Source organism: Rattus norvegicus, chromosome 12 (genome assembly GCF_036323735.1).
Source record: "Rattus norvegicus strain BN/NHsdMcwi chromosome 12, GRCr8, whole genome shotgun sequence".
Taxonomy (NCBI): Eukaryota; Metazoa; Chordata; class Mammalia; order Rodentia; family Muridae; genus Rattus; species Rattus norvegicus.
In genome coordinates this window covers 17,533,514-17,551,737 of record NC_086030.1, presented here as the reverse complement: position 1 = coordinate 17,551,737, position 18,224 = coordinate 17,533,514, and the positions used below count along the sequence as shown (strand labels likewise).

Below are 18,224 nucleotides of genomic sequence, written 5' to 3'. Positions count from 1 at the left end.
AGCAGAACCAGTGTTCTTTGTAACCCTGTGTAGTTTGTTCTATGCATGTATAAGAAGGTTCCTCTGAGAGGGCTTGTAGCCTTCCTTGGCATACAGGGACTAAGAATTGCATGGGACACAGCCTGAGGCCCAGAATGTGATAACACCTGAGGTCCCCCAAACTCGGGTGATGTCCAGGATACATAGTTTCCCACACTCTCCATCACAGAACTATGTCCTGTGTGAGCCTGGGAGACATGGGTTTGTGGGTCTCAGCCAGCTTACAGGAGGCCACCCCAGTTACTGTCCTGTTTCTCTCTGTCCTCAGCCCCAGCAATGGCCCCACAGAACATCCAGGTGACCCCACTCACAGCCAGCCAGCTGGAGGTCACATGGGACCCGCCACCCCCAGAGAGCCAGAATGGGAACATCCAAGGTTACAAGGCAAGTTGTCATTCGTGGCTGGGCTCTTCTTCCAACTCACTGTGTGCCCGGGGCCCTGAAGGCTTCGGCCGCCCACTGGCTGCACGCTGGACTGCTGTGTCCCCGCAGCATATGCATAGCATGGATGCAGGCCCAAGTGCCTGGAGCAGGCTTGGTGGGGACAGCATCGGAGAGAAAGGCTGCTCAGAGAAAAGCCACACAGGAAGTGGGCAGCTGTGTGCCCAACCACAAAACACCAGAGCATGTTGGTTCTGCCAAAGGAACCTGACCTCTTCAGGGGCATTTGCTGATAATAATACAAGTGTGGTGTCCTCACAAAGGCCGGTTACAAATCCCAATACTGTCTCCTGCACATAGGTGTGGGGTAGAACCAGAGAACCTGTGTGTGCGTGTGTGTGTGTGTGTGTGTGTGTGTGTGTGTGTGTGTGTGTGTGTGTATGGTATATGTAATGTATGTGAGCTATGTATGTGTGTGGTATGTTTATGTATGTATGTGCTATGTGTGTGTATCTGGTGTCTCTGTGGTGTGTGTGTGTGTGTGGTGTGAGGGATATATGTGGTATGTGTGCTATGTGTGTACAGTGTATGTTTGTGTACGTATGTATTAGTGTATGTGGTGTGTGTGCTATGTGTGTATGTATGTATATATTAGTGTATGTGGTGGGGGTTGTGGTGTGTAGGTGGGGATGTGTATGTGGTATGTGTGTGTGTGGTATGTGTAGTGTGTGGGGGCTATGTGTATGAGTGGTGTGTGTCTGTGTGTATGTGGGTGCACAGAAGGTCATTTTGACTATACTGCTCTTCAGGCCTCAAGCAGTCAACATATTTTCCTTTGGGGAGGTAGGGTGGGACAGAGACAAGGTTTCCTCTTGACCAGGAGCTCACTTGTTTGATTAGTCTGGCTGACCAATGAGCCCCTGACTTCCTTCTTCCTCTGCCTCCCCAGCACTGGAATTACAAGAAGAAAAAAATAAATAAAAGTAAAAATAAAGCATGGGTCCAGCTTAGCACTTGAGACCTGCACAGCTGAGCCATGTCCTGAGCCCTGGGAGCTACATTTGCAACAAGTCCCAATGGTGTGACTTCTGGGACCCTCATGTTGAGACCAGCTCACTACAAAGTCGTTGCGCCTCCATTAGCCAAATGATTTAGGAAAGGAAGACCACTCACCTTGCTAGCCAGCATGGAGGGAAATAACTCCTGTAGGCAGGCTTCCCTCCTGCCTCGCTGAGCCTTCCCCTGCTTAGGGCACTGAGGAACTTCCAGCCTTGCCTAACCTCCCTGGAGGCATCCCATCTGGTGTCTCCATTCTTCCAGAAGTAATGTCCTTGTCTGGCCTCCATGAGTCCTACCTGATCAGTTATCCCAATCTCAGGCCATGCTGCCCTGATGAATATTGGCCCAATTAAATGTCCATTTCAGAGTGAGTCTGCTAGGTGTGATATGAAAATGAATACCTCCCTGCCGGCAGGGCTCTTACGAAGATGGATGAGGTCACGGAGAGCCCCGAGAGCTCTAAGGCAAGGCACTATTTATGCGCATCCAAAAATATGTTTTCTCATTTCCCTAATGATAAAGCCATTGAACTTGGATATCGATCACAAGTTAGCATGGCCTGTCTGAGTGGAAGCTTTCCCACAGTAAGCTCAGCCATCAGGCATGCAACTGGGGCCTGCAGGTAGAACCCTGAATGCTTGCTTCATGGACAAGCTCCAGCACAGCGATGACCCGTGAGGCTGGATGCCCCGTCTGCCTCCTGCACAATCTGCCCTGCTTTTACAGAGGGCACACTGCTCTTGGGGGCTGGCACAGGCTAACGTACACAGAGCTGAGGGGTATCTTCCAGCCAGTGTTGTCTTTGGGCAGCCCAGCTGGCACAGGCTGCGGGCAGTGGTTGCCAGACAGCTGTGTAGGGAACTGGTTCCGCTAATCCCTCAAACCTTTGTGCTTAGGTTTCAGATCTACCTGTAAGCATATCAAAGCTAGGTGAGAAGAAATGCAACTTAATGGGGGAGGGGTGGGGGCGGGGGCGGCAGGGTGCTTTCCCCACAGTCTCAGCTTAGGGCTCTTTCCTTGTGTGTGTGTGTGTGTGTGTGTGTGTGTGTGTGTGTGTACCTGCACACGCGTGTACACACACACACGCATGTGCATATGTGTTCATGTGTGTATGTATTTGTGTGTATGTATTTGTGTGTATGTATGCACGTCCTATATGTGTATGTGTGCATGTGTGTTTTGGAGCCAGGACACAACCCAGCTCTTATTTCTCAGGTTCCTTCCACTTTTTAAAATTTCATTCTTAAATTGTGTCTGGATATGTAGACATCAGCACTGGTGCCCGTGGGAACCAGAAGAGGGCACCAGAACTCCTGGAGCAGTTGTGAGCTGCCAGGTATGGGTGCTAGGATCTGATCTCAGATCTTCTCAAAGGGCCTGTAAATTGCTGAGCCGTCTCTTTAGTCCCCTACCTTGTATGTTAAGACAAATTGTCTTTCTGGCCTGTAAACTGAGCTGAGCTCCAGGAATCTGCCTGTCTCCACCTCCCCAGAGCTGGGCTCAGAAGCATGAATCCCCAGACATGGCTTGCTCTCTTTCTCTCTCTCTCTCTCTCTCTCTCTCTCTCTCTCTCTCTCTCTCTCTCTCTCTCTCAGCATTGGGTGCTGGGGAATTGAACTCATGTCCTCATGCTTGTGCAGCAAACAGTGACTGAACCACTGTCCCCTGCCTCCTTCCTGTCATTTTTGGTGTTTTTACTACATTGCTACATTGATGGAACATGTAGATGTTGGCTTGAACAAAATGTGGGGATGTGGAGCAAACTTGGGGGCTGAACCTATCTGTAGCCATATGATACTCAGAGTCTAGATCATAGGGTAGAATCCATGACCGTTGCCTGATGGTCAGAACCCCAGGGCATCATTTACCGTATAAGCGGATCCCCCAGGACCACTGTTTCCACACTGAGTGTAACCTACCCGTGCTCTGCCTAACAGGTTTACTACTGGGAGGCAGACAGTCGTAATGAGACGGAGAAAATGAAGGTCCTCTTTCTCCCTGAGCCTGTGGTAAAGATTAAGGATCTCACCAGCCACACAAAGTACCTGGTCAGCATCTCAGCCTTCAACGCTGCTGGTGACGGGCCCAGAAGTGACCCATGCCAGGGACGCACACACCAGGCAGGTAGGTCATCCTCACTACTCGGTCAGAGCATAAGGTGGATTGGTCGAGAGCCAGAAGTACAGCTCATTCAGTAGAGTGATTACTCCAGGCCCTGGGTTCCATCCAGCACTTCAGAATCTAGGTAGGCATTGTGGCACTTGTGTTTAATCTAAGCGTCTGGGAGATGGGAGGATACCGAGTTCAAAGTTGTCCTTAGCGACACATTAAGAACCAAGCCAGCCCGAGTTACATGAGACACTGTCTCAAAAAAAAAAAAAAATGGAAGAAGGAAGGCAGGAGAGGGAGGAAGAGCAAGGGAGAGAACTTGAAATTTAGAGCAGTAGATTATTATTATTATTTACTTATTATTTATTATTTCCCAGGGCCTGGGTGGTGTTAAGGTTGCCGTAGCTAGGCTGAAGCAGCATATTTTCTTCTAACACTTCAAAATCACTGGAAGGAGGAAGGGCTGTGCCTGTAGCTAGGTCTTCTTCCCGACCCAGAGTTCCCTTTGGTGTTCTCTCTTAGAGCTGCCCCATGTGTATCTAGGTCTCTAAGAGCTGAGTTCCTTGTGCATGGAGGCTAGGGCCCAGGCCCTCCAGCCCCAGACAACCCCCACCAGCCCCAGAAGGCCCCCCAGCCCCAGGCAGGTACCCCAGACAGGCCCCCTAGCCCCAGCCTAGTCTGTTTCCCTGCTCCTGGCCTAGTCAAGGTCCCTAGACCATGCCTAGAATAGCTCAACAGCTGCCACTAAGCCGCCTGCCTCCCCCTTACAGAGTTTATTTACTTCTCCTCTTGCTGTGATAAAAAAAAATACCCCAACAAAAGCAGCTTCAGGATGCTAGGGAGGGTATGTTTGGGCTCATGGTTCTAAGGGAAACACTGTATCTATTGTAGGGGGACACATGGAGGCAGAAGCATGAAATTGAGACCCCGGTCACTTTGCATCTGCAGTCAGGAGGCAGAGTGAACAGAAAGTAGGGCCAAGCTAGGAAGCCCCAAGGCCTGACTGCAATGATTGCTCCCTCCACCTCCTAAAGGGTCTACAGCCTTTCCCAAACAGCGCCATCTGCTGGGATTGACAGTCCAAACACTTGAGACTCTGGAGGACGTTTCCCACCTAAACCACCAGGGGAGCTGTGCTGACAGGACAGCCCGGCTAAGAGCCATCCACACACAGGGCACAGCCTCTATGTGCACCACCCACCACTCATCCTGAAGAGCAGTGGTATTGCCAGGAGGTTAGCTGGGTGTGGTGGTGGCACATGCCTTTAATCCTAGCACTTGGGAGGCAGAGGCAGGCAGGAACTCTGAGTTTGAGGCCAGCCTGGTCTACAGGGGAGTTCTAGGGCAGCCAGGGCTACACGGAGAAACTCTCTCAGAGGAAAGGGAAGGGAAGGAAAGGAAAACAAAACAGGAAATCTAAGGCAGAACAGTGAGGCCTTGGAGCCTGCTGGGCAAAAACAAAGGGCCTACCAGCACTCTATAACATTCCACCCACCTATACAGCTCCTGGTGTTACATCTTGTTAGGGGTCCATGAGCAGAGAGCCATGGCTGTTCCTGCTGCTGTGTCTGGCACCTAAGCAGCCCAATTCTCCTGTTTTTCAGTTAGGGATTGGAGCTGTAGGGATGTGAGTAGATTTGTAGGGAAGAGAGCAATGGCTGGGTCATTGGGGGGGGGGGGTACCAAGGCCTGGTAGGTCAGGACATTTGAGGTGTAGCAAGGGGAGATTGGACATGGCTGCAGTTAGGCACTCAGAGGAGACCAGAAGCCTAGTGGGATGTGTGAGGGTAGCCCCTACACACGCTCTCCTACACAACCCTGATGAGCGAACAGGCCCCACATGGCTGCACCCAAGGGCTTCTATACATGCCAACAGCCTTTATGGGTTGGTCAGGTTTCCCCCTGTCTCTGTCTAACTGGTCTTTGAGAAGCCAGGGTATCAGTGGAATTCCAAGTAGAAGAATCAGCATGGCAGCAGTCACCACCACTGCCACCCACCCACCAACACCTCCACTCGGCCACCTCCCACCTCCCACCTCCCACCTCCCACCACCTCCACCCACCACTACTACCTCTACCACCACCCCATCCCCCGCCATGGGAGAGAAGGATTAGGAAGAGAGAGGAGAGGGGGGAATGGACAGATGAAATGGGGAAGGAGGAGGGTATGGAAAAGTGAAGGGAGGTGAGAGGAAACCCATCTACCATGGCACTTCCTCTTTCCCTAAAAGCAGGACCCAGCATTCCCTGTGGCCTCTCGAGATAGAACTGCTGGCACTTTATCTTCCGTTCATGGCTATAATTCATTCTGGTCTTTCACCTCACAGATCCCTTGTGGTTCAACTCCATCATCCTCCATGGTCTTCTGGGAGGGGCCACGCTTCTTGCCTGTCCCTTAGGGAGGCATGGCCCTGAGTGGGTGATCCACAAAGGCTCTGGGCTGATCTTTACTCTGTAGCCCTGTGCTCTATCTTCCCAGCTCCAGGGCCCCCAAGCTTCTTGGAATTCTCAGAAATAACATCTACCACACTCAACGTATCCTGGGGGGAGCCATCGGCAGCCAACGGCATCCTACAGGGCTATCGAGTGGTGTATGAACCCTTAGCACCAGTGCAAGGTAAGGCAGGGGTTGGGGATGGCGCACAGTAGGCTCTACTCCAGGATCCACAGAGAGAGAGCATCCTACTCGAGCTTGCGAGAAGCTGGGAAGGTGGAATGGAGGGGCTGGGGAGGTGTTCAGCTGCTAGTACTTGAAGTACAAACATGAGAACCTGAAATGAACCCCTAGACCCATGTCAAACTCTAGCTAGGGCGACGCCCAATCCTGTTCTGGGGAGCTGGAGACCGGCCTAGGGCTTACTAACCAAATGACTAGATGAACTGATGGGTTCCAGTGACAAGTGAGAAACTCTGGAGCTGGCTGGTAAACACCATGGTCCGAATACCATGGGTTAAAAAGCAGGCTGTTGGGTTGGAAAGAGGGCTCAGTGGTTAAGAGCACTGACTGCTCTCCCAGAGGTCCTGAGTTCAGTTCCCAGCAACCATATTCATGATGGCTCACAACCATCTGTAGTGGGATCCCATGTACTCTTCTGGTGTGTCTGAAGACAGCTACAGTACACTCACATAAAATAAATAATTTTTTCTAAAAAAAAAAAAAAAAAAAAAAAAGTAGGTTGTTGTTCCCCTAAGAATGTTCTCACAGATCGATCACAGATGGCTTTGGGAGAGCAGATCCAGGGACCCTACAGTAATGATGTGAGATAGCAGTGGGGACTCTGACCAGCATTCTGCCTAGGCAGCCTGGGGGAGGCAATATGGTGGGTCAGCAGGAAGTGGCAGATTAAGGTTGTGGCTTCTAAGGACCTAGTCATGCACCAGGTACCTGGCTGTCAACCCGGCCTCTGGGTCTTATTTGAGTCCTGTCTCTGGTTGCATCTTTTACCCATTTGTTCCTGTGTCCATTGAGGGCTCCGTGGCCTTTCTTCCCCACCCCAGTGCGCACCCCAGTGCGACCTGTCTCTACAGGTCAAGCCTGGTTCAAATCTCACCTCTCCTGGTCATGTACACAGATAGACGGTAAAACAGGGATAAGTTAATGTCCAGGAGGAAACAGTACATAAGCAGCTGACCAGGTAATAATGGCTGTCCATTTAAAGCCATGGTCAAGAGTTTCCTTTTGACATAAACAGTCACATGGAGTGGGAAGTTGGTTTGAAAGAGAACATTCAAGTCCTCGATTTTATTGCATCGGATCTCTGATGCCTTTGACAAGAAGATTTGCCGTTATTTTATGATACACTAAGAAAGACAGAATGCTCACCATAAACTATGGCCTTAGGCTTTTGCACCATCAATTCTGAGCTGCATCCCAAATCAGAGCTGTGAAATGAGAGAAAGAAAAAGCCCAGGGTTTCTGGGCAAATCGATGAGCTTCGTGCACGGCGGAAGAGATAGTCTGTAGATTGGGTTCTAAGAATCCAAAATGACACTGGACGGGCAGTGTTCCGTGGTCCTACTGGGTGGCTCTCTTTCCAGAGTGAGCAACAAGTGGTTTGTGCAGGGCTACCTACCTTCAAGGTCTGAGGACAGATTTCCAGTAGACACGCCCATTGTTCTTGCATGGCCAGCAGAGAGGTGATGGGAGACTTCCCAAAGACCTTCCTATCTGTTCAGTAGGGTTCCTTCCCAACACACACACACACACACACACACACACACACACGAGCGCACACACACGCACATACAGAGAGGGGGTGTGGAGGGAGAGGGAAAGAGAGAGCGCAAACAGTTGGAGTAAACAATGGAGAAGTGACTGTCAGGATCATGGCTCTACTTGACCTATGCCCTTTGTAATCAAAGCTAGCTTGAGTATCCCATTCATCGTGTGTTTGTGTCCTGTGTTAATGACTTCCTGCATCTCCAACAACCCTGTGTCACACAGTCTGGGAGCGCAGGCCTTCTGCCCTTAGCCAACTCTAGTACCTGCCCTCCAAAGACTGTCCCAAAGACTACCATTCTTTCATGCGATCTGGGCTTCCCTCTCTCTGTACGCCCTACCCTTCAACCCCAGACAATTCTGGCTTTCTGCAAAGCTCTAAAATCTCCTCCCAGCCACTGACCCTGGGTCTCTAGTTTTCCTACATTGCTGGAGCTAGGAGTACCTGGTCATCTTTCATGACAGTGTGTTCTGTCACATTCGATCCCTGTAGCTAAGACATCATCTGAGTGGTGGGAAGTACTTATCGAGTGCATACTGTGTCCCCTGCACAGTGCTACTCACCTGTCACCCAGCATCCCGGTGTCCATGCCCTTGTGACAGCCTGATGCTGAGCTGTAACTTCAGTGTACGTTTTGCAAACAAACTGAGTTTAGGAGGCTAGAGAGAGCTCAGTCAGTAAAGCACTTGCCTTCCAAGCATGAGGATCTGAGTTCAGTCCCTAGCATTCACATAGAAATGTGTGTGTGGTGACATTTATTTATAATCCCAACACTGGGAAGGAACAGAGAAGGGGACCCCTAGAATGCTGTAGTCAACCAGCCTAGGCTACTCAGAGAGCCTCAGTGCCTGTAGGAGGTACTGTAACACCAGTGGAAAGATACCCAACATTGTTGTGGTTCCTACACATACATGAACACTCATGCACATACATGATCACCTCCTCCACCACACATGTACACACACATACACACACACACACACACACAGAGGGGGAGGAAGAAAGAGAGGGATGACAGATAGGGGGAGGGAGGGAGGGAGGGAGGGAGGGAGAGAGAGAGAGAGAGAGAGAGAGAGAGAGAGAAACTGATCTTAAAGTCCATCTTTTTTAAATTGCATTTTAAATTTGTTTGTGGGTGCACATGTGCACGCATGCACATACACATGTACATGCACACCCTTGTGGCATGGCATGCATGTGAAAATCAGAAAGCCACTTCCAGGAGGTCACCAGGCTTGGCAGCAAATGTCTATCTATGGGGACATCTCATGGGCCCCTCGAGGCCTCTATTCATTTACTCCAGCCCTGGACTTCAAGACTGAGGAAGAAGGATGAGACTTGAACCCAGGCAGTCCAGTGCCTGTGCAGGATTCTGAAGCTCACAGCAGAGAGAGAAGGGGGGAGCACGCATTCCTGACAGCCCATGCTGGAGTTCAAGTGCCCGCGATTCCAGACAGAGCTCTGGCTGCACGGCCGGCGGTGTGCCTGTCATTTCCCGGGTAACAGCTGGCGGAGTCACTTCAGTTGCACCCATTTTCACCTCTGTCCATAAGTGACAAGGTGTTCTGTCACTGCCATCGCCTCTCCATGTGTGGAAAGGCCTGGCTCCTTCATCATGAATGTTCCTGCCATTGGTGCTATCTGTGCCTAGCTGGGAACTAGGATGGGAGGATGGAACAGTGGCTCTGTGGCCCCTTGTTGGCCAAGGACAAGGACAAGGACAGCCAGGGCCTCAGCACACAGTTCAAGGAAAAGTTATCCAGATGCCCACATCCTTGCTTTTGCTTGTTCTGAGTCAGTTGCTGTTATGATGCAGCCCAGGCTAGACTCAAAACATGCTCTGTACCCCAGGCTAGCCTCAGACTCTCTCTGTAGCCCTGGGTCTGGACCATTCACAGACCTGGCACATCCTCACCTCCACTTGTGTCTGTCCTGGTTGATCCCTGGCTCAACCTTCCAGCATGTCGGTGGTCAGAGCGCACCACCCAGCCAGTGGTGCTGCAGAGTTGCCTGTAGACAGCAGCAACTAAGCCACAAGAGCCAGGAATGGGCCTGCAAGACTGACCATGATCTCCCCACTCAAGCCTTCTGAGCCCACACCCCTAAGCAGCTTACTCTGATTATGGCTAGTAGAGTTCAGCCATCATGAGAGCTCAAAGGACACATTAGAGCCCTACTTGCCTATTCTTTCTCTCTCTGGCACATGCTCACATGTATGTGCAAAACAGACATACACACGTGTTCATGCACACAAGCACACATACCTGAACAGGCCTGCAAGATGAGTCAGCATCTCCCTTGCCTTGATGAACAGTCAGCTGAGCCTCCCTGTGTGACACAGACCAAGACCTGATCCAGGATCAACTAAACGAGCCCGTCAGAGGTTGATCTAGAAGGAACAAGATCCAAGCCAGATGGTACTTGTGTGGTTTTGAGGAAAAAAAAAATCTTACAGATCTTGCTATGTAGTACAGGTTAGCCTAGGTGTAGCTCAGGTTAGCCTTGATGTCTCGGTGATCATCTTCAGATACCAACAGGGTTCTTTGGAGCCACTGGGCTGTGGAATGGGTTACAGAAGTGGGCAGGAGGAGGGTCCTGGGTACATCTCAGCAACTCAGCTGCTCCACGGGTCCAGTGTGGTTCCCAACAACAATAACCTAGTTGGGACCTTTGCTGCTCACTGAGCTGCCAGTTTTCCTCCTCACCTCCCTGTGGAGACTGTCAGCCTCAGAAAGCCTGGAGAGTGGAGCCTGGTAGAATGGGGCTTTACTTCCAGTCACTCAGGAAGCTGAAGCAGGAAGCAAGGAAGTTCGAGGACCAACTGTACTACAGAAAGTTGAAGGCCAACCTAGACAACTTCATGAGGCACTGTCTCAAAAGAAAAAATTAGGGTATAGCTCAGTGGTAGAGCCCCTGCCTAGAATCCCCCAGTGATGGCTGGGGCGTGGCTCAGTGGTAGAGCCCCTGCCTAGAATCCCCCAGTGAGGGGCTGGGGGCGTGGCTCAGTGGTAGAGCCCCTGCCTAGAATCCCCCAGTGAGGGGCTGGGGGCGTGGCTCAGTGGTAGAGCCCCTGCCTAGAATCCCCCAGTGAGGGGCTGGGGGCGTGGCTCAGTGGTAGAGCCCCTGCCTAGAATCCCCCAGTGAGGGGCTGGGGGCGTGGCTCAGTGGTAGAGCCCCTGCCTAGAATCCCCCAGTGAGGGGCTGGGGTGTGACTCAGTGATAGAGCCCCTGCCCAGAATCCCCCAGTGAGGGGCTGGGGTGTGGCTCAGTGATAGAGTACCTGCCTAGATATGTTAGGCCTGGGTTCATCCCTAGTTCTTCAAAATAGAAATTTAGACCATCAGCCAAGGAAACAGAACAGTATAACTTGAGGCTAAGGAGTTTGCAATTGTTCACCTGCTGACCTAGGACTGCTCTTGACTGAATGGCAGACAGGAAGCGCTTGTCCTTTGCTCTTCTCTGCCCTGTGCTCTGATTTATCTCAGATTTTCTCCTGCCACTGTCAGGAATGGAAAAGCAAACACTCAGCTGGGTACAGGATGAAACCCCCGGGAGCACTAACCCATGGGTAACACCACCACACTAGGACTATCACCCAGCTAGGAGCACCCCTTCACTAGGCTCACTACCCCACCGAGAGGAGCCTCATCCCAATGGAAAGACCACCGCACTAGAGCACCACCACCATCAAGAGTGCCACATGACTGGGAAATCACTCAACTGGGAAGAGCACCTCACTGGAGCTCCACCTCAGTGGGAGCACAGCACCACTTGAAATATTACCAAACTGGAGCACTGCTTCCCTGGAGATAACCACCAAGAAGACCAGAGACGTTGACACATTGGGAGCAATCACCCTGCTGGGGGCATTGCACCAGCATAGCGCCCTACCACTGGGAGCACCACTCATCAGAGTATCATACTATGGGAGCACTATGCTTTCAAAACACCACACCCTGGGGTTCCACACAGTTGCACCACTGAAGGACTCAGTGCTATGCCCCGCAGACCCCATGCAGCCTGGAGCACTGAGCCACACGGAGCACTAGGCCATTTGAGCACTGAGCTGTGTTTTGGGGAATCTGATTTTATGGCAGAGATATTTTTATGTTTCTTAAATATGTTTTAAACTGGAGCATTTTATGAGATTGTACCCCAAGGCTTCATAGTACAGGGCATGGTTTTAAAATTGACCGAATAAATAAAATTCTGACACACTCGAGATGGAGGGAAGGCCAGGCTGGCTCTTCCTCTCCATGGAATCAAATATAAAATGTCCCTAAATGAGTTTATGTGTGCTCCAGAGAGAACTAAGCATCTCTAAACACAGACAGCACCACTGCAGAACAACCTTGTGTCTGAGAGGACCCCAGCAGTGACAGCCACCCTGTGTGACCTGCCATCTTTGTAGCCTCTTTCATGGATGATGGTAGGGTCCAGTTCTTGGAGCAGAAATAGACGCATTTTTCCACAGACCCCACCTCCCACGAGGAGAGTCAAACAGAAGTTGTTTAAATCACCCTGAAATAATTCAGAAGGCAATAATTCAGCTGACGCGAACTTGTATCAAAGACATAATATGAACATAATGAAGCAGCTAAGAGGCATTTTGGAGACCTGGGGACTACAGATCCATGCTCTGTTGGCCTGAGGCAACGGATCATTTTAGAATAAGATGGTTCTTCAGTGCCTCTGGAACCCCATGTGGTGTTAAAGGGGCCAGACTTCAGTACTCTTCTTCATACTGAGGGCAGGCTGGGGGTGCTGGGCAGGAGGCAGCATCCCCCACGTCCAACTCTTCTCAGTGTTCCAGGGACACACATCGGCTGACCTGGATGACAGAGAAGTCCCTCAGCTGAGAGTTCACCTAACTTAAAAACATAAACATTGCATTGTTTTCAAACCTATGGAAACAAAGAACCTCATTTGCCCCCATGGGAAGCGCATGTTTATGTAATTTTAAGTGTTTACTCTTTCCACTAAATGTTAAATCTCACTGTCTAATTGTGTAGCGATGTTCATTACTCTTTGATTCTTCCTCTGTAGTATCATTTACTGGAAATCAGCCACAATTCAAAAGTATTTAAATCGGAGAACTAAATTATCTATAAGTTATAGAGTGTGCACAGTGTCAAGTAGGGCAACAAATTTCCCCCTCCATCCTTTCTCATGTTGGCCAAGACGTGAATTGTCTCATCCAGAGTATCAATCCTGAATGCACTACCCTCTTATTAGCCACTCAGTGGCTGTTTCAGTCGCCAGGTCAATTGTTTACTAGATTCATACCCAAAACTGAAGTTTGTTCAGTGTATCCACACAGTGTATCCTACCCTCCCACTAGTTACTCAGTAGCCATCTCAGTAATTAAACTGAAGTTTGTTCAGTGTATCCACACAGTGTATCCTACCCTCCCACTAGTTACTCAGTAGCCATCTCAGTAATTAAACTGGTTTGTTCAGTGTATCCATGTAGTGTTTCTTACAATCCCATTAGCCACTCAGTAGCCATCTTAGTAATCAGACTGAAGTTTGGTCAGTGTATTACCATCTCATTAGCCACTCTGGCTGTCTTGGTGTCAGATGAACTGTCACTACTATTGCACAATGATCATATTTATCTCAACCCTATTTGACTTAATAAAGGCTCAATAGTTGTTGCAAAGAGATATACAAAGGATGCCAGCATTGTACCATAAAAAGACAGATTAACTCTGGTTCTGTGGGTAAATCATGTGTATGTAGTCTGTAAATGTCCCTGTATACACTCACATACACATATTCTCAGTCTCAGGAAAAAATCAGGGAATCTGAAACATATCCATGAATGAGGACACTACAGTTCTTAATGGAATATTATGGGTTTGTTTGCATATTTCTGTACAGAAATGTTGTCTTGTGTGATCCTCATTCTCTGAACTAAGGACCAATACCCAGAAGCATGGCTTTAAGACCATCTTACCTGGGCAATGTTCCCAAAAGTTGCCTGAGGCTTGCAAGTCACACACATGTCAGCTGTGTCAGGCTGCAGACTGGTCACTGAGGGAAGCTCACCTTTGAACTGAATCCAGCCTCTTCCACACCCTGCCTTCTATACTGACTAACTCAGGAAGTGTGCAGTCAACTCTGTAACTGAGGCAGGACTCTGTAGGAGCTGGAAGCAGAGCGAAGAGGGTGGTCTCCAGGATACAGTCTGGGAGCCCTTCCCAGGCACTTCCCCTCCTGTCCACTGCCCTCAGTGAGGCCTGAGCCATTCCCTTTGTGACTGTCACAGGCCTGGTGGTTTCTTGGACAGAGTCACTTATCAAGCTTAAACTCTAATTACACTTATCTCAGATGAAAATTGGCCAGATCACCGTTTAAAGTCCTCCTAATTGTAAGCAATGCTCCTTTAGTGAGCTGCCAGGGCTGTCTCCCCTCTTATCGCTACAGATCAGGTGTGCTCAATTGCTTCTCCAAGCTTAGCCTCCTCTTCCCTGCACTTTTGTGGCCATTTCAGGCGTGAGCAAGGTGGTGACCGTGGATGTGAAAGGGAACTGGCAACGGTGGCTGAAGGTGCGGGACCTCACCAAGGGAGTGACCTATTTCTTCCGTGTTCAGGCGCGAACCATCGCCTATGGGCCAGAACTCCAAGCCAATGTCACTGCAGGGCCAGCCGAGGGTGAGTGGACTGTACCTCATAGCTCTAACTTGCTTTGTGGATGGGGATTTAGGAACATTCTCAAACAAAGTTTTGGGGTCTAGCAGCCAGAAAATGCCTTGGAAGTTTCCAAAACGCATCATAAGCCAGGCACAGCAGTGCACACCTGGAATCCCAAGGCCATCCTCACTGAAGAGCTTGTGGCAAACCTGAGCTATATGAGACCCTGCTCAAAAAAGTTTTAAAAAATCCAAAGCAAACTACAGAGAACATGAGCTTCTGTGAGTACACTTGTTACATACATAGAAGCAAGATTTTGGTCTTAAGTATATAGATTTTTTTTTTTGTTTTCTAGCTAAAACAAACTAAAACACCTTAAGAAAAATTAAATGATAATTATAAAACCTTTTTAATATACACAATCTTTATGTGTAGCCCAGACTGGACTCAAACTCAGGACAATCTTCCCACCTCAGTTTCTCAAGTAATTGGATACATCACCACGTCCAGCTATGAGTCATATTTGAATTAAAATGAATAAGAAACCCCTAGTGTTCTTGAGTTATAAGGGAGGGCTGGTCCACCTCAGCAGCCCTTCAGTCTTGTTCATACTCCAAGAGGCAGACCAGTGTTTGAAGAACAGCACTGGACAACTTTTGGCCTACATCGTCTCTGTCTGTCCGCTTACCTCCTGTTTTATTTTTGTCTGTCTGTCTGTCTGTCTGTTTGTCTGTTTGTTTGTTTTGGGGGGTGTGCCTGCATGTATGAGTGTGTGGGGGGTGTGTGAATGCCCATGCATGTATATGTGTGAGCATGCATGCACACGTGTGTGTTCGCACGCATGTGTGAGCATGTGTGTATGTGTATACACCTGTGGAAGCCAAAGGTTGACAGTGGACGCCTTTCTCCATTGTCCTCTGCATTTTTCTTGAGAAAGGGCCTCTTACTGATCCTGGCAAATTACTTGCCAATTTGCCTAGACCAGTCAGGGAATCCAAAGGACTCTCGTTTATCTGTCTCCCCTGTGTAGGAATAACAGGTACACACCCAGCCCCAACTCCTTTTCCTTAAATTCTGTGTGTGCATATGCATGTGTGTACTGTATGTGTGCACTGCAGTCTGCAAGCACAGCGTGTGCCTGCAGATGCCAGGAGTCCACATTGAGCGCCTTTCCTAATCGCTCTTGCACCTGTTCTTGGAGACAAGGTCTCTTGATGAGCCCTGTGCTCACTAACCAACAAGACAGGGTGGCCAGTGAGCTCCAAGAATGCCCCAGCGCCCAGCACCTCTCTTGTGTGCTAGGATTGAAGATGCACACACAGTTGTACTGAGCTTGGCGTGGGTGCCAGGGATCCCAACCCTGTGCCTCATGCTTGTGTAACGGGGACTTCACTGACCCAGTCATCTCTCCAGCCCAGCTTTTTTAATTGAATTAATTTATTTTTCACGAGTCAGTTTTGGACTTCACTGGGCATTTGAAACTTTTCTTCTAGATGCCAACATATGTGTGCATGTGTGTTCCTGTGCCATGTTCTGAGATTCACCAACATGTCTCTCAAATTCCTGTGTCCTGTGTATGCGTCATTCAAAACCTTTTTCCTATCAAGACTGTAAGAAACAGAGCTAAATATAAGCACAAAAGGACAGAGACTTGGAGATCTCACAGGCAGATAATCCTAACTGCGCTCAGCGTCTTCCTGAGCAGATCGTAATTGCTCTGTCGCACACTGACAACGGTGTAACCGGCCTTCCCAAATCACTCCCTCTGGGTCCACATTTTCTGAGTCACCGACCCTTCACTCCTCATACCAAACCCATGGAGGAATGAGGGAAGGAACAGGGTGGCACATGCCTGTAATCCCAGCACTCGGGAGATCACAAGGTTAGGGCCAACCTTTGCTGTGTATCAAAACCCTGTCCTGAAAACAGTCCTGGGCTGGAGAGATGGCTCAGTGGTCAAGAGTGCGTGTTGCTCTTTCAGGGGACCCGAGTTCAGTTCCCTCTGTAAACTCTGGATCTAAGGCAGGAGTTCTCAACCTTCCTGGTGCTGCTTCCCTTTAACACAGTTCCTCATGTTGTGGTAACCTCCAAACATAAAATTATTTGTTGCTACTTCATAACTGTAATTTCACTACTGTTATGAATCATAATGTCAATATTGCACATGCAGGATATTTAGTGTGAGACCCCCAAAGCAGTTGTGATCCACAGGGTAAGAGCTGCTGATCTAAAAACTTTGGTGTCCTTTTCTGTCCTCTGCAGGCACCAGTACATGTATGGGTGAGAGCATGCATATATACACACATCATAGATAGATAGATAGATAGATAGATAGATAGATAGATAGATAGATACATACATACATACATACATACATACATACATACATACATAGATACATAGATACATAGATAGATACATAGATACATAGATAGATACATAGATACATAGATAGATACATAGATACATAGATAGATACATAGATACATAGATAGATACATAGATACATAGACACATAAATACATAAATATATAGATACATAGATACATAATAGGTAATTAAAAATCTTTAATAAACTCAACACTTCTGTCACCACTAAGAGATCCCCAGTCCCCTCAAAGCCAATATCTACTCTCTTTGCTCTTTTTATCCCACAGGGTCCCCAGGATCTCCAAGAAATGTCCTTGTCACCAAATCTGCCTCTGAGCTGACCCTTCAGTGGACAGAAGGGAACACAGGGAACACACCCACTACAGGCTACGTCATAGAAGCCAGACCATCAGGTAGGAGCCATGGGGCCATGCAATCCTGACTGGACATCAGGCACTGCCCACCTGGTGGTATCTTGGTCACTTTGAAGGCAGTTGGTCCATGCGGCCTCCTCTCCCTGCATTTCCCTAGCAGGGCTGAGGTAGGGGTCATGTGTGGAAGAGGAGATTCATTTCTTGTTCCTCTTCTGAGTGCCTAGTAACCACAGATGTGCTGTTAACCTCTCGGGCATTCAATTTCTGATGCTTTAACCGCATGACACTCCGAAAGATGATAATTGTCACTCTCGGAAAAGGGTAGACGAGAGGCGAAGGACACTTGAAGATGTTTCGGCTCATCAGGAAGATCTAGAAGTGTCTCAGAGGCTCGTCTCAGGGGTCTAATGCTGGCAGCCTGTGGAAAGAACCTCGCTTACTTCGGATAATTACAAACGTCCTTATTAATAGAGAAAACGACACATCAACTTCTGTGTCTCTTGGGCTCCTGAAAAGGAAGGCTAAGCTCCATTCCTGGGCTGGCGAGAAGGCTTGAGTGAGAAAGCTTGCTGTGCAAGCCTGAGGACCTGAGTTCAGATCTGTAGCACCACATCAGAAGCAAGGCGTGGCTATATGTGCACCTGTACCTGTACCTCCAGTGCTGTGGGAGGTGGAGACAGGAGGATTGCTAGGGATTACTGACTGCCAGCCTCGCTGCAGGCTCAGTGGGAGATCCTGTCTCAAGAGAATAAGACAGACAGTGACAGATCAGGGCACCTGATATCCTTCTCTGGCCTGTGTGTGTGCACAGGGATGTGAACAGCCACACACAAGGAGCATACACCACGTGCCCACTCACACATGCTCACATGCAGACATATGCACACACATCCACACACCAGCACATGCACCCTTGAACATGCATGTGTGTGTACACATACACTCTCACACATATGCACCTGTACACATACACATAGGCATACGCATGCACACACGTGCACACACATGAGCACGCACAGAACTACTCCTGCCCTAC

The 18,224-nt window shown here is 49.2% G+C and overlaps 1 protein-coding gene across 4 annotated transcripts in view; it reads left to right on the top strand.

The window, feature by feature from the left end:
• The window catches only part of Sdk1 (sidekick cell adhesion molecule 1), a 986,485-nt gene that overhangs the window by 926,177 nt on the left and 42,084 nt on the right, over positions 1-18,224 (top strand). For all 4 annotated transcript variants that reach the window (XM_063271861.1, XM_039089863.2, XM_039089864.2 and 1 more), the window contains 5 exons: positions 308-423; positions 3,417-3,603; positions 6,068-6,205; positions 14,304-14,465; positions 17,102-17,227. In XM_063271861.1, the coding sequence (XP_063127931.1) occupies positions 308-423; positions 3,417-3,603; positions 6,068-6,205; positions 14,304-14,465; positions 17,102-17,227 (729 nt within the window). The remainder of the gene's footprint in view (positions 1-307; positions 424-3,416; positions 3,604-6,067; positions 6,206-14,303; positions 14,466-17,101; positions 17,228-18,224) is intronic.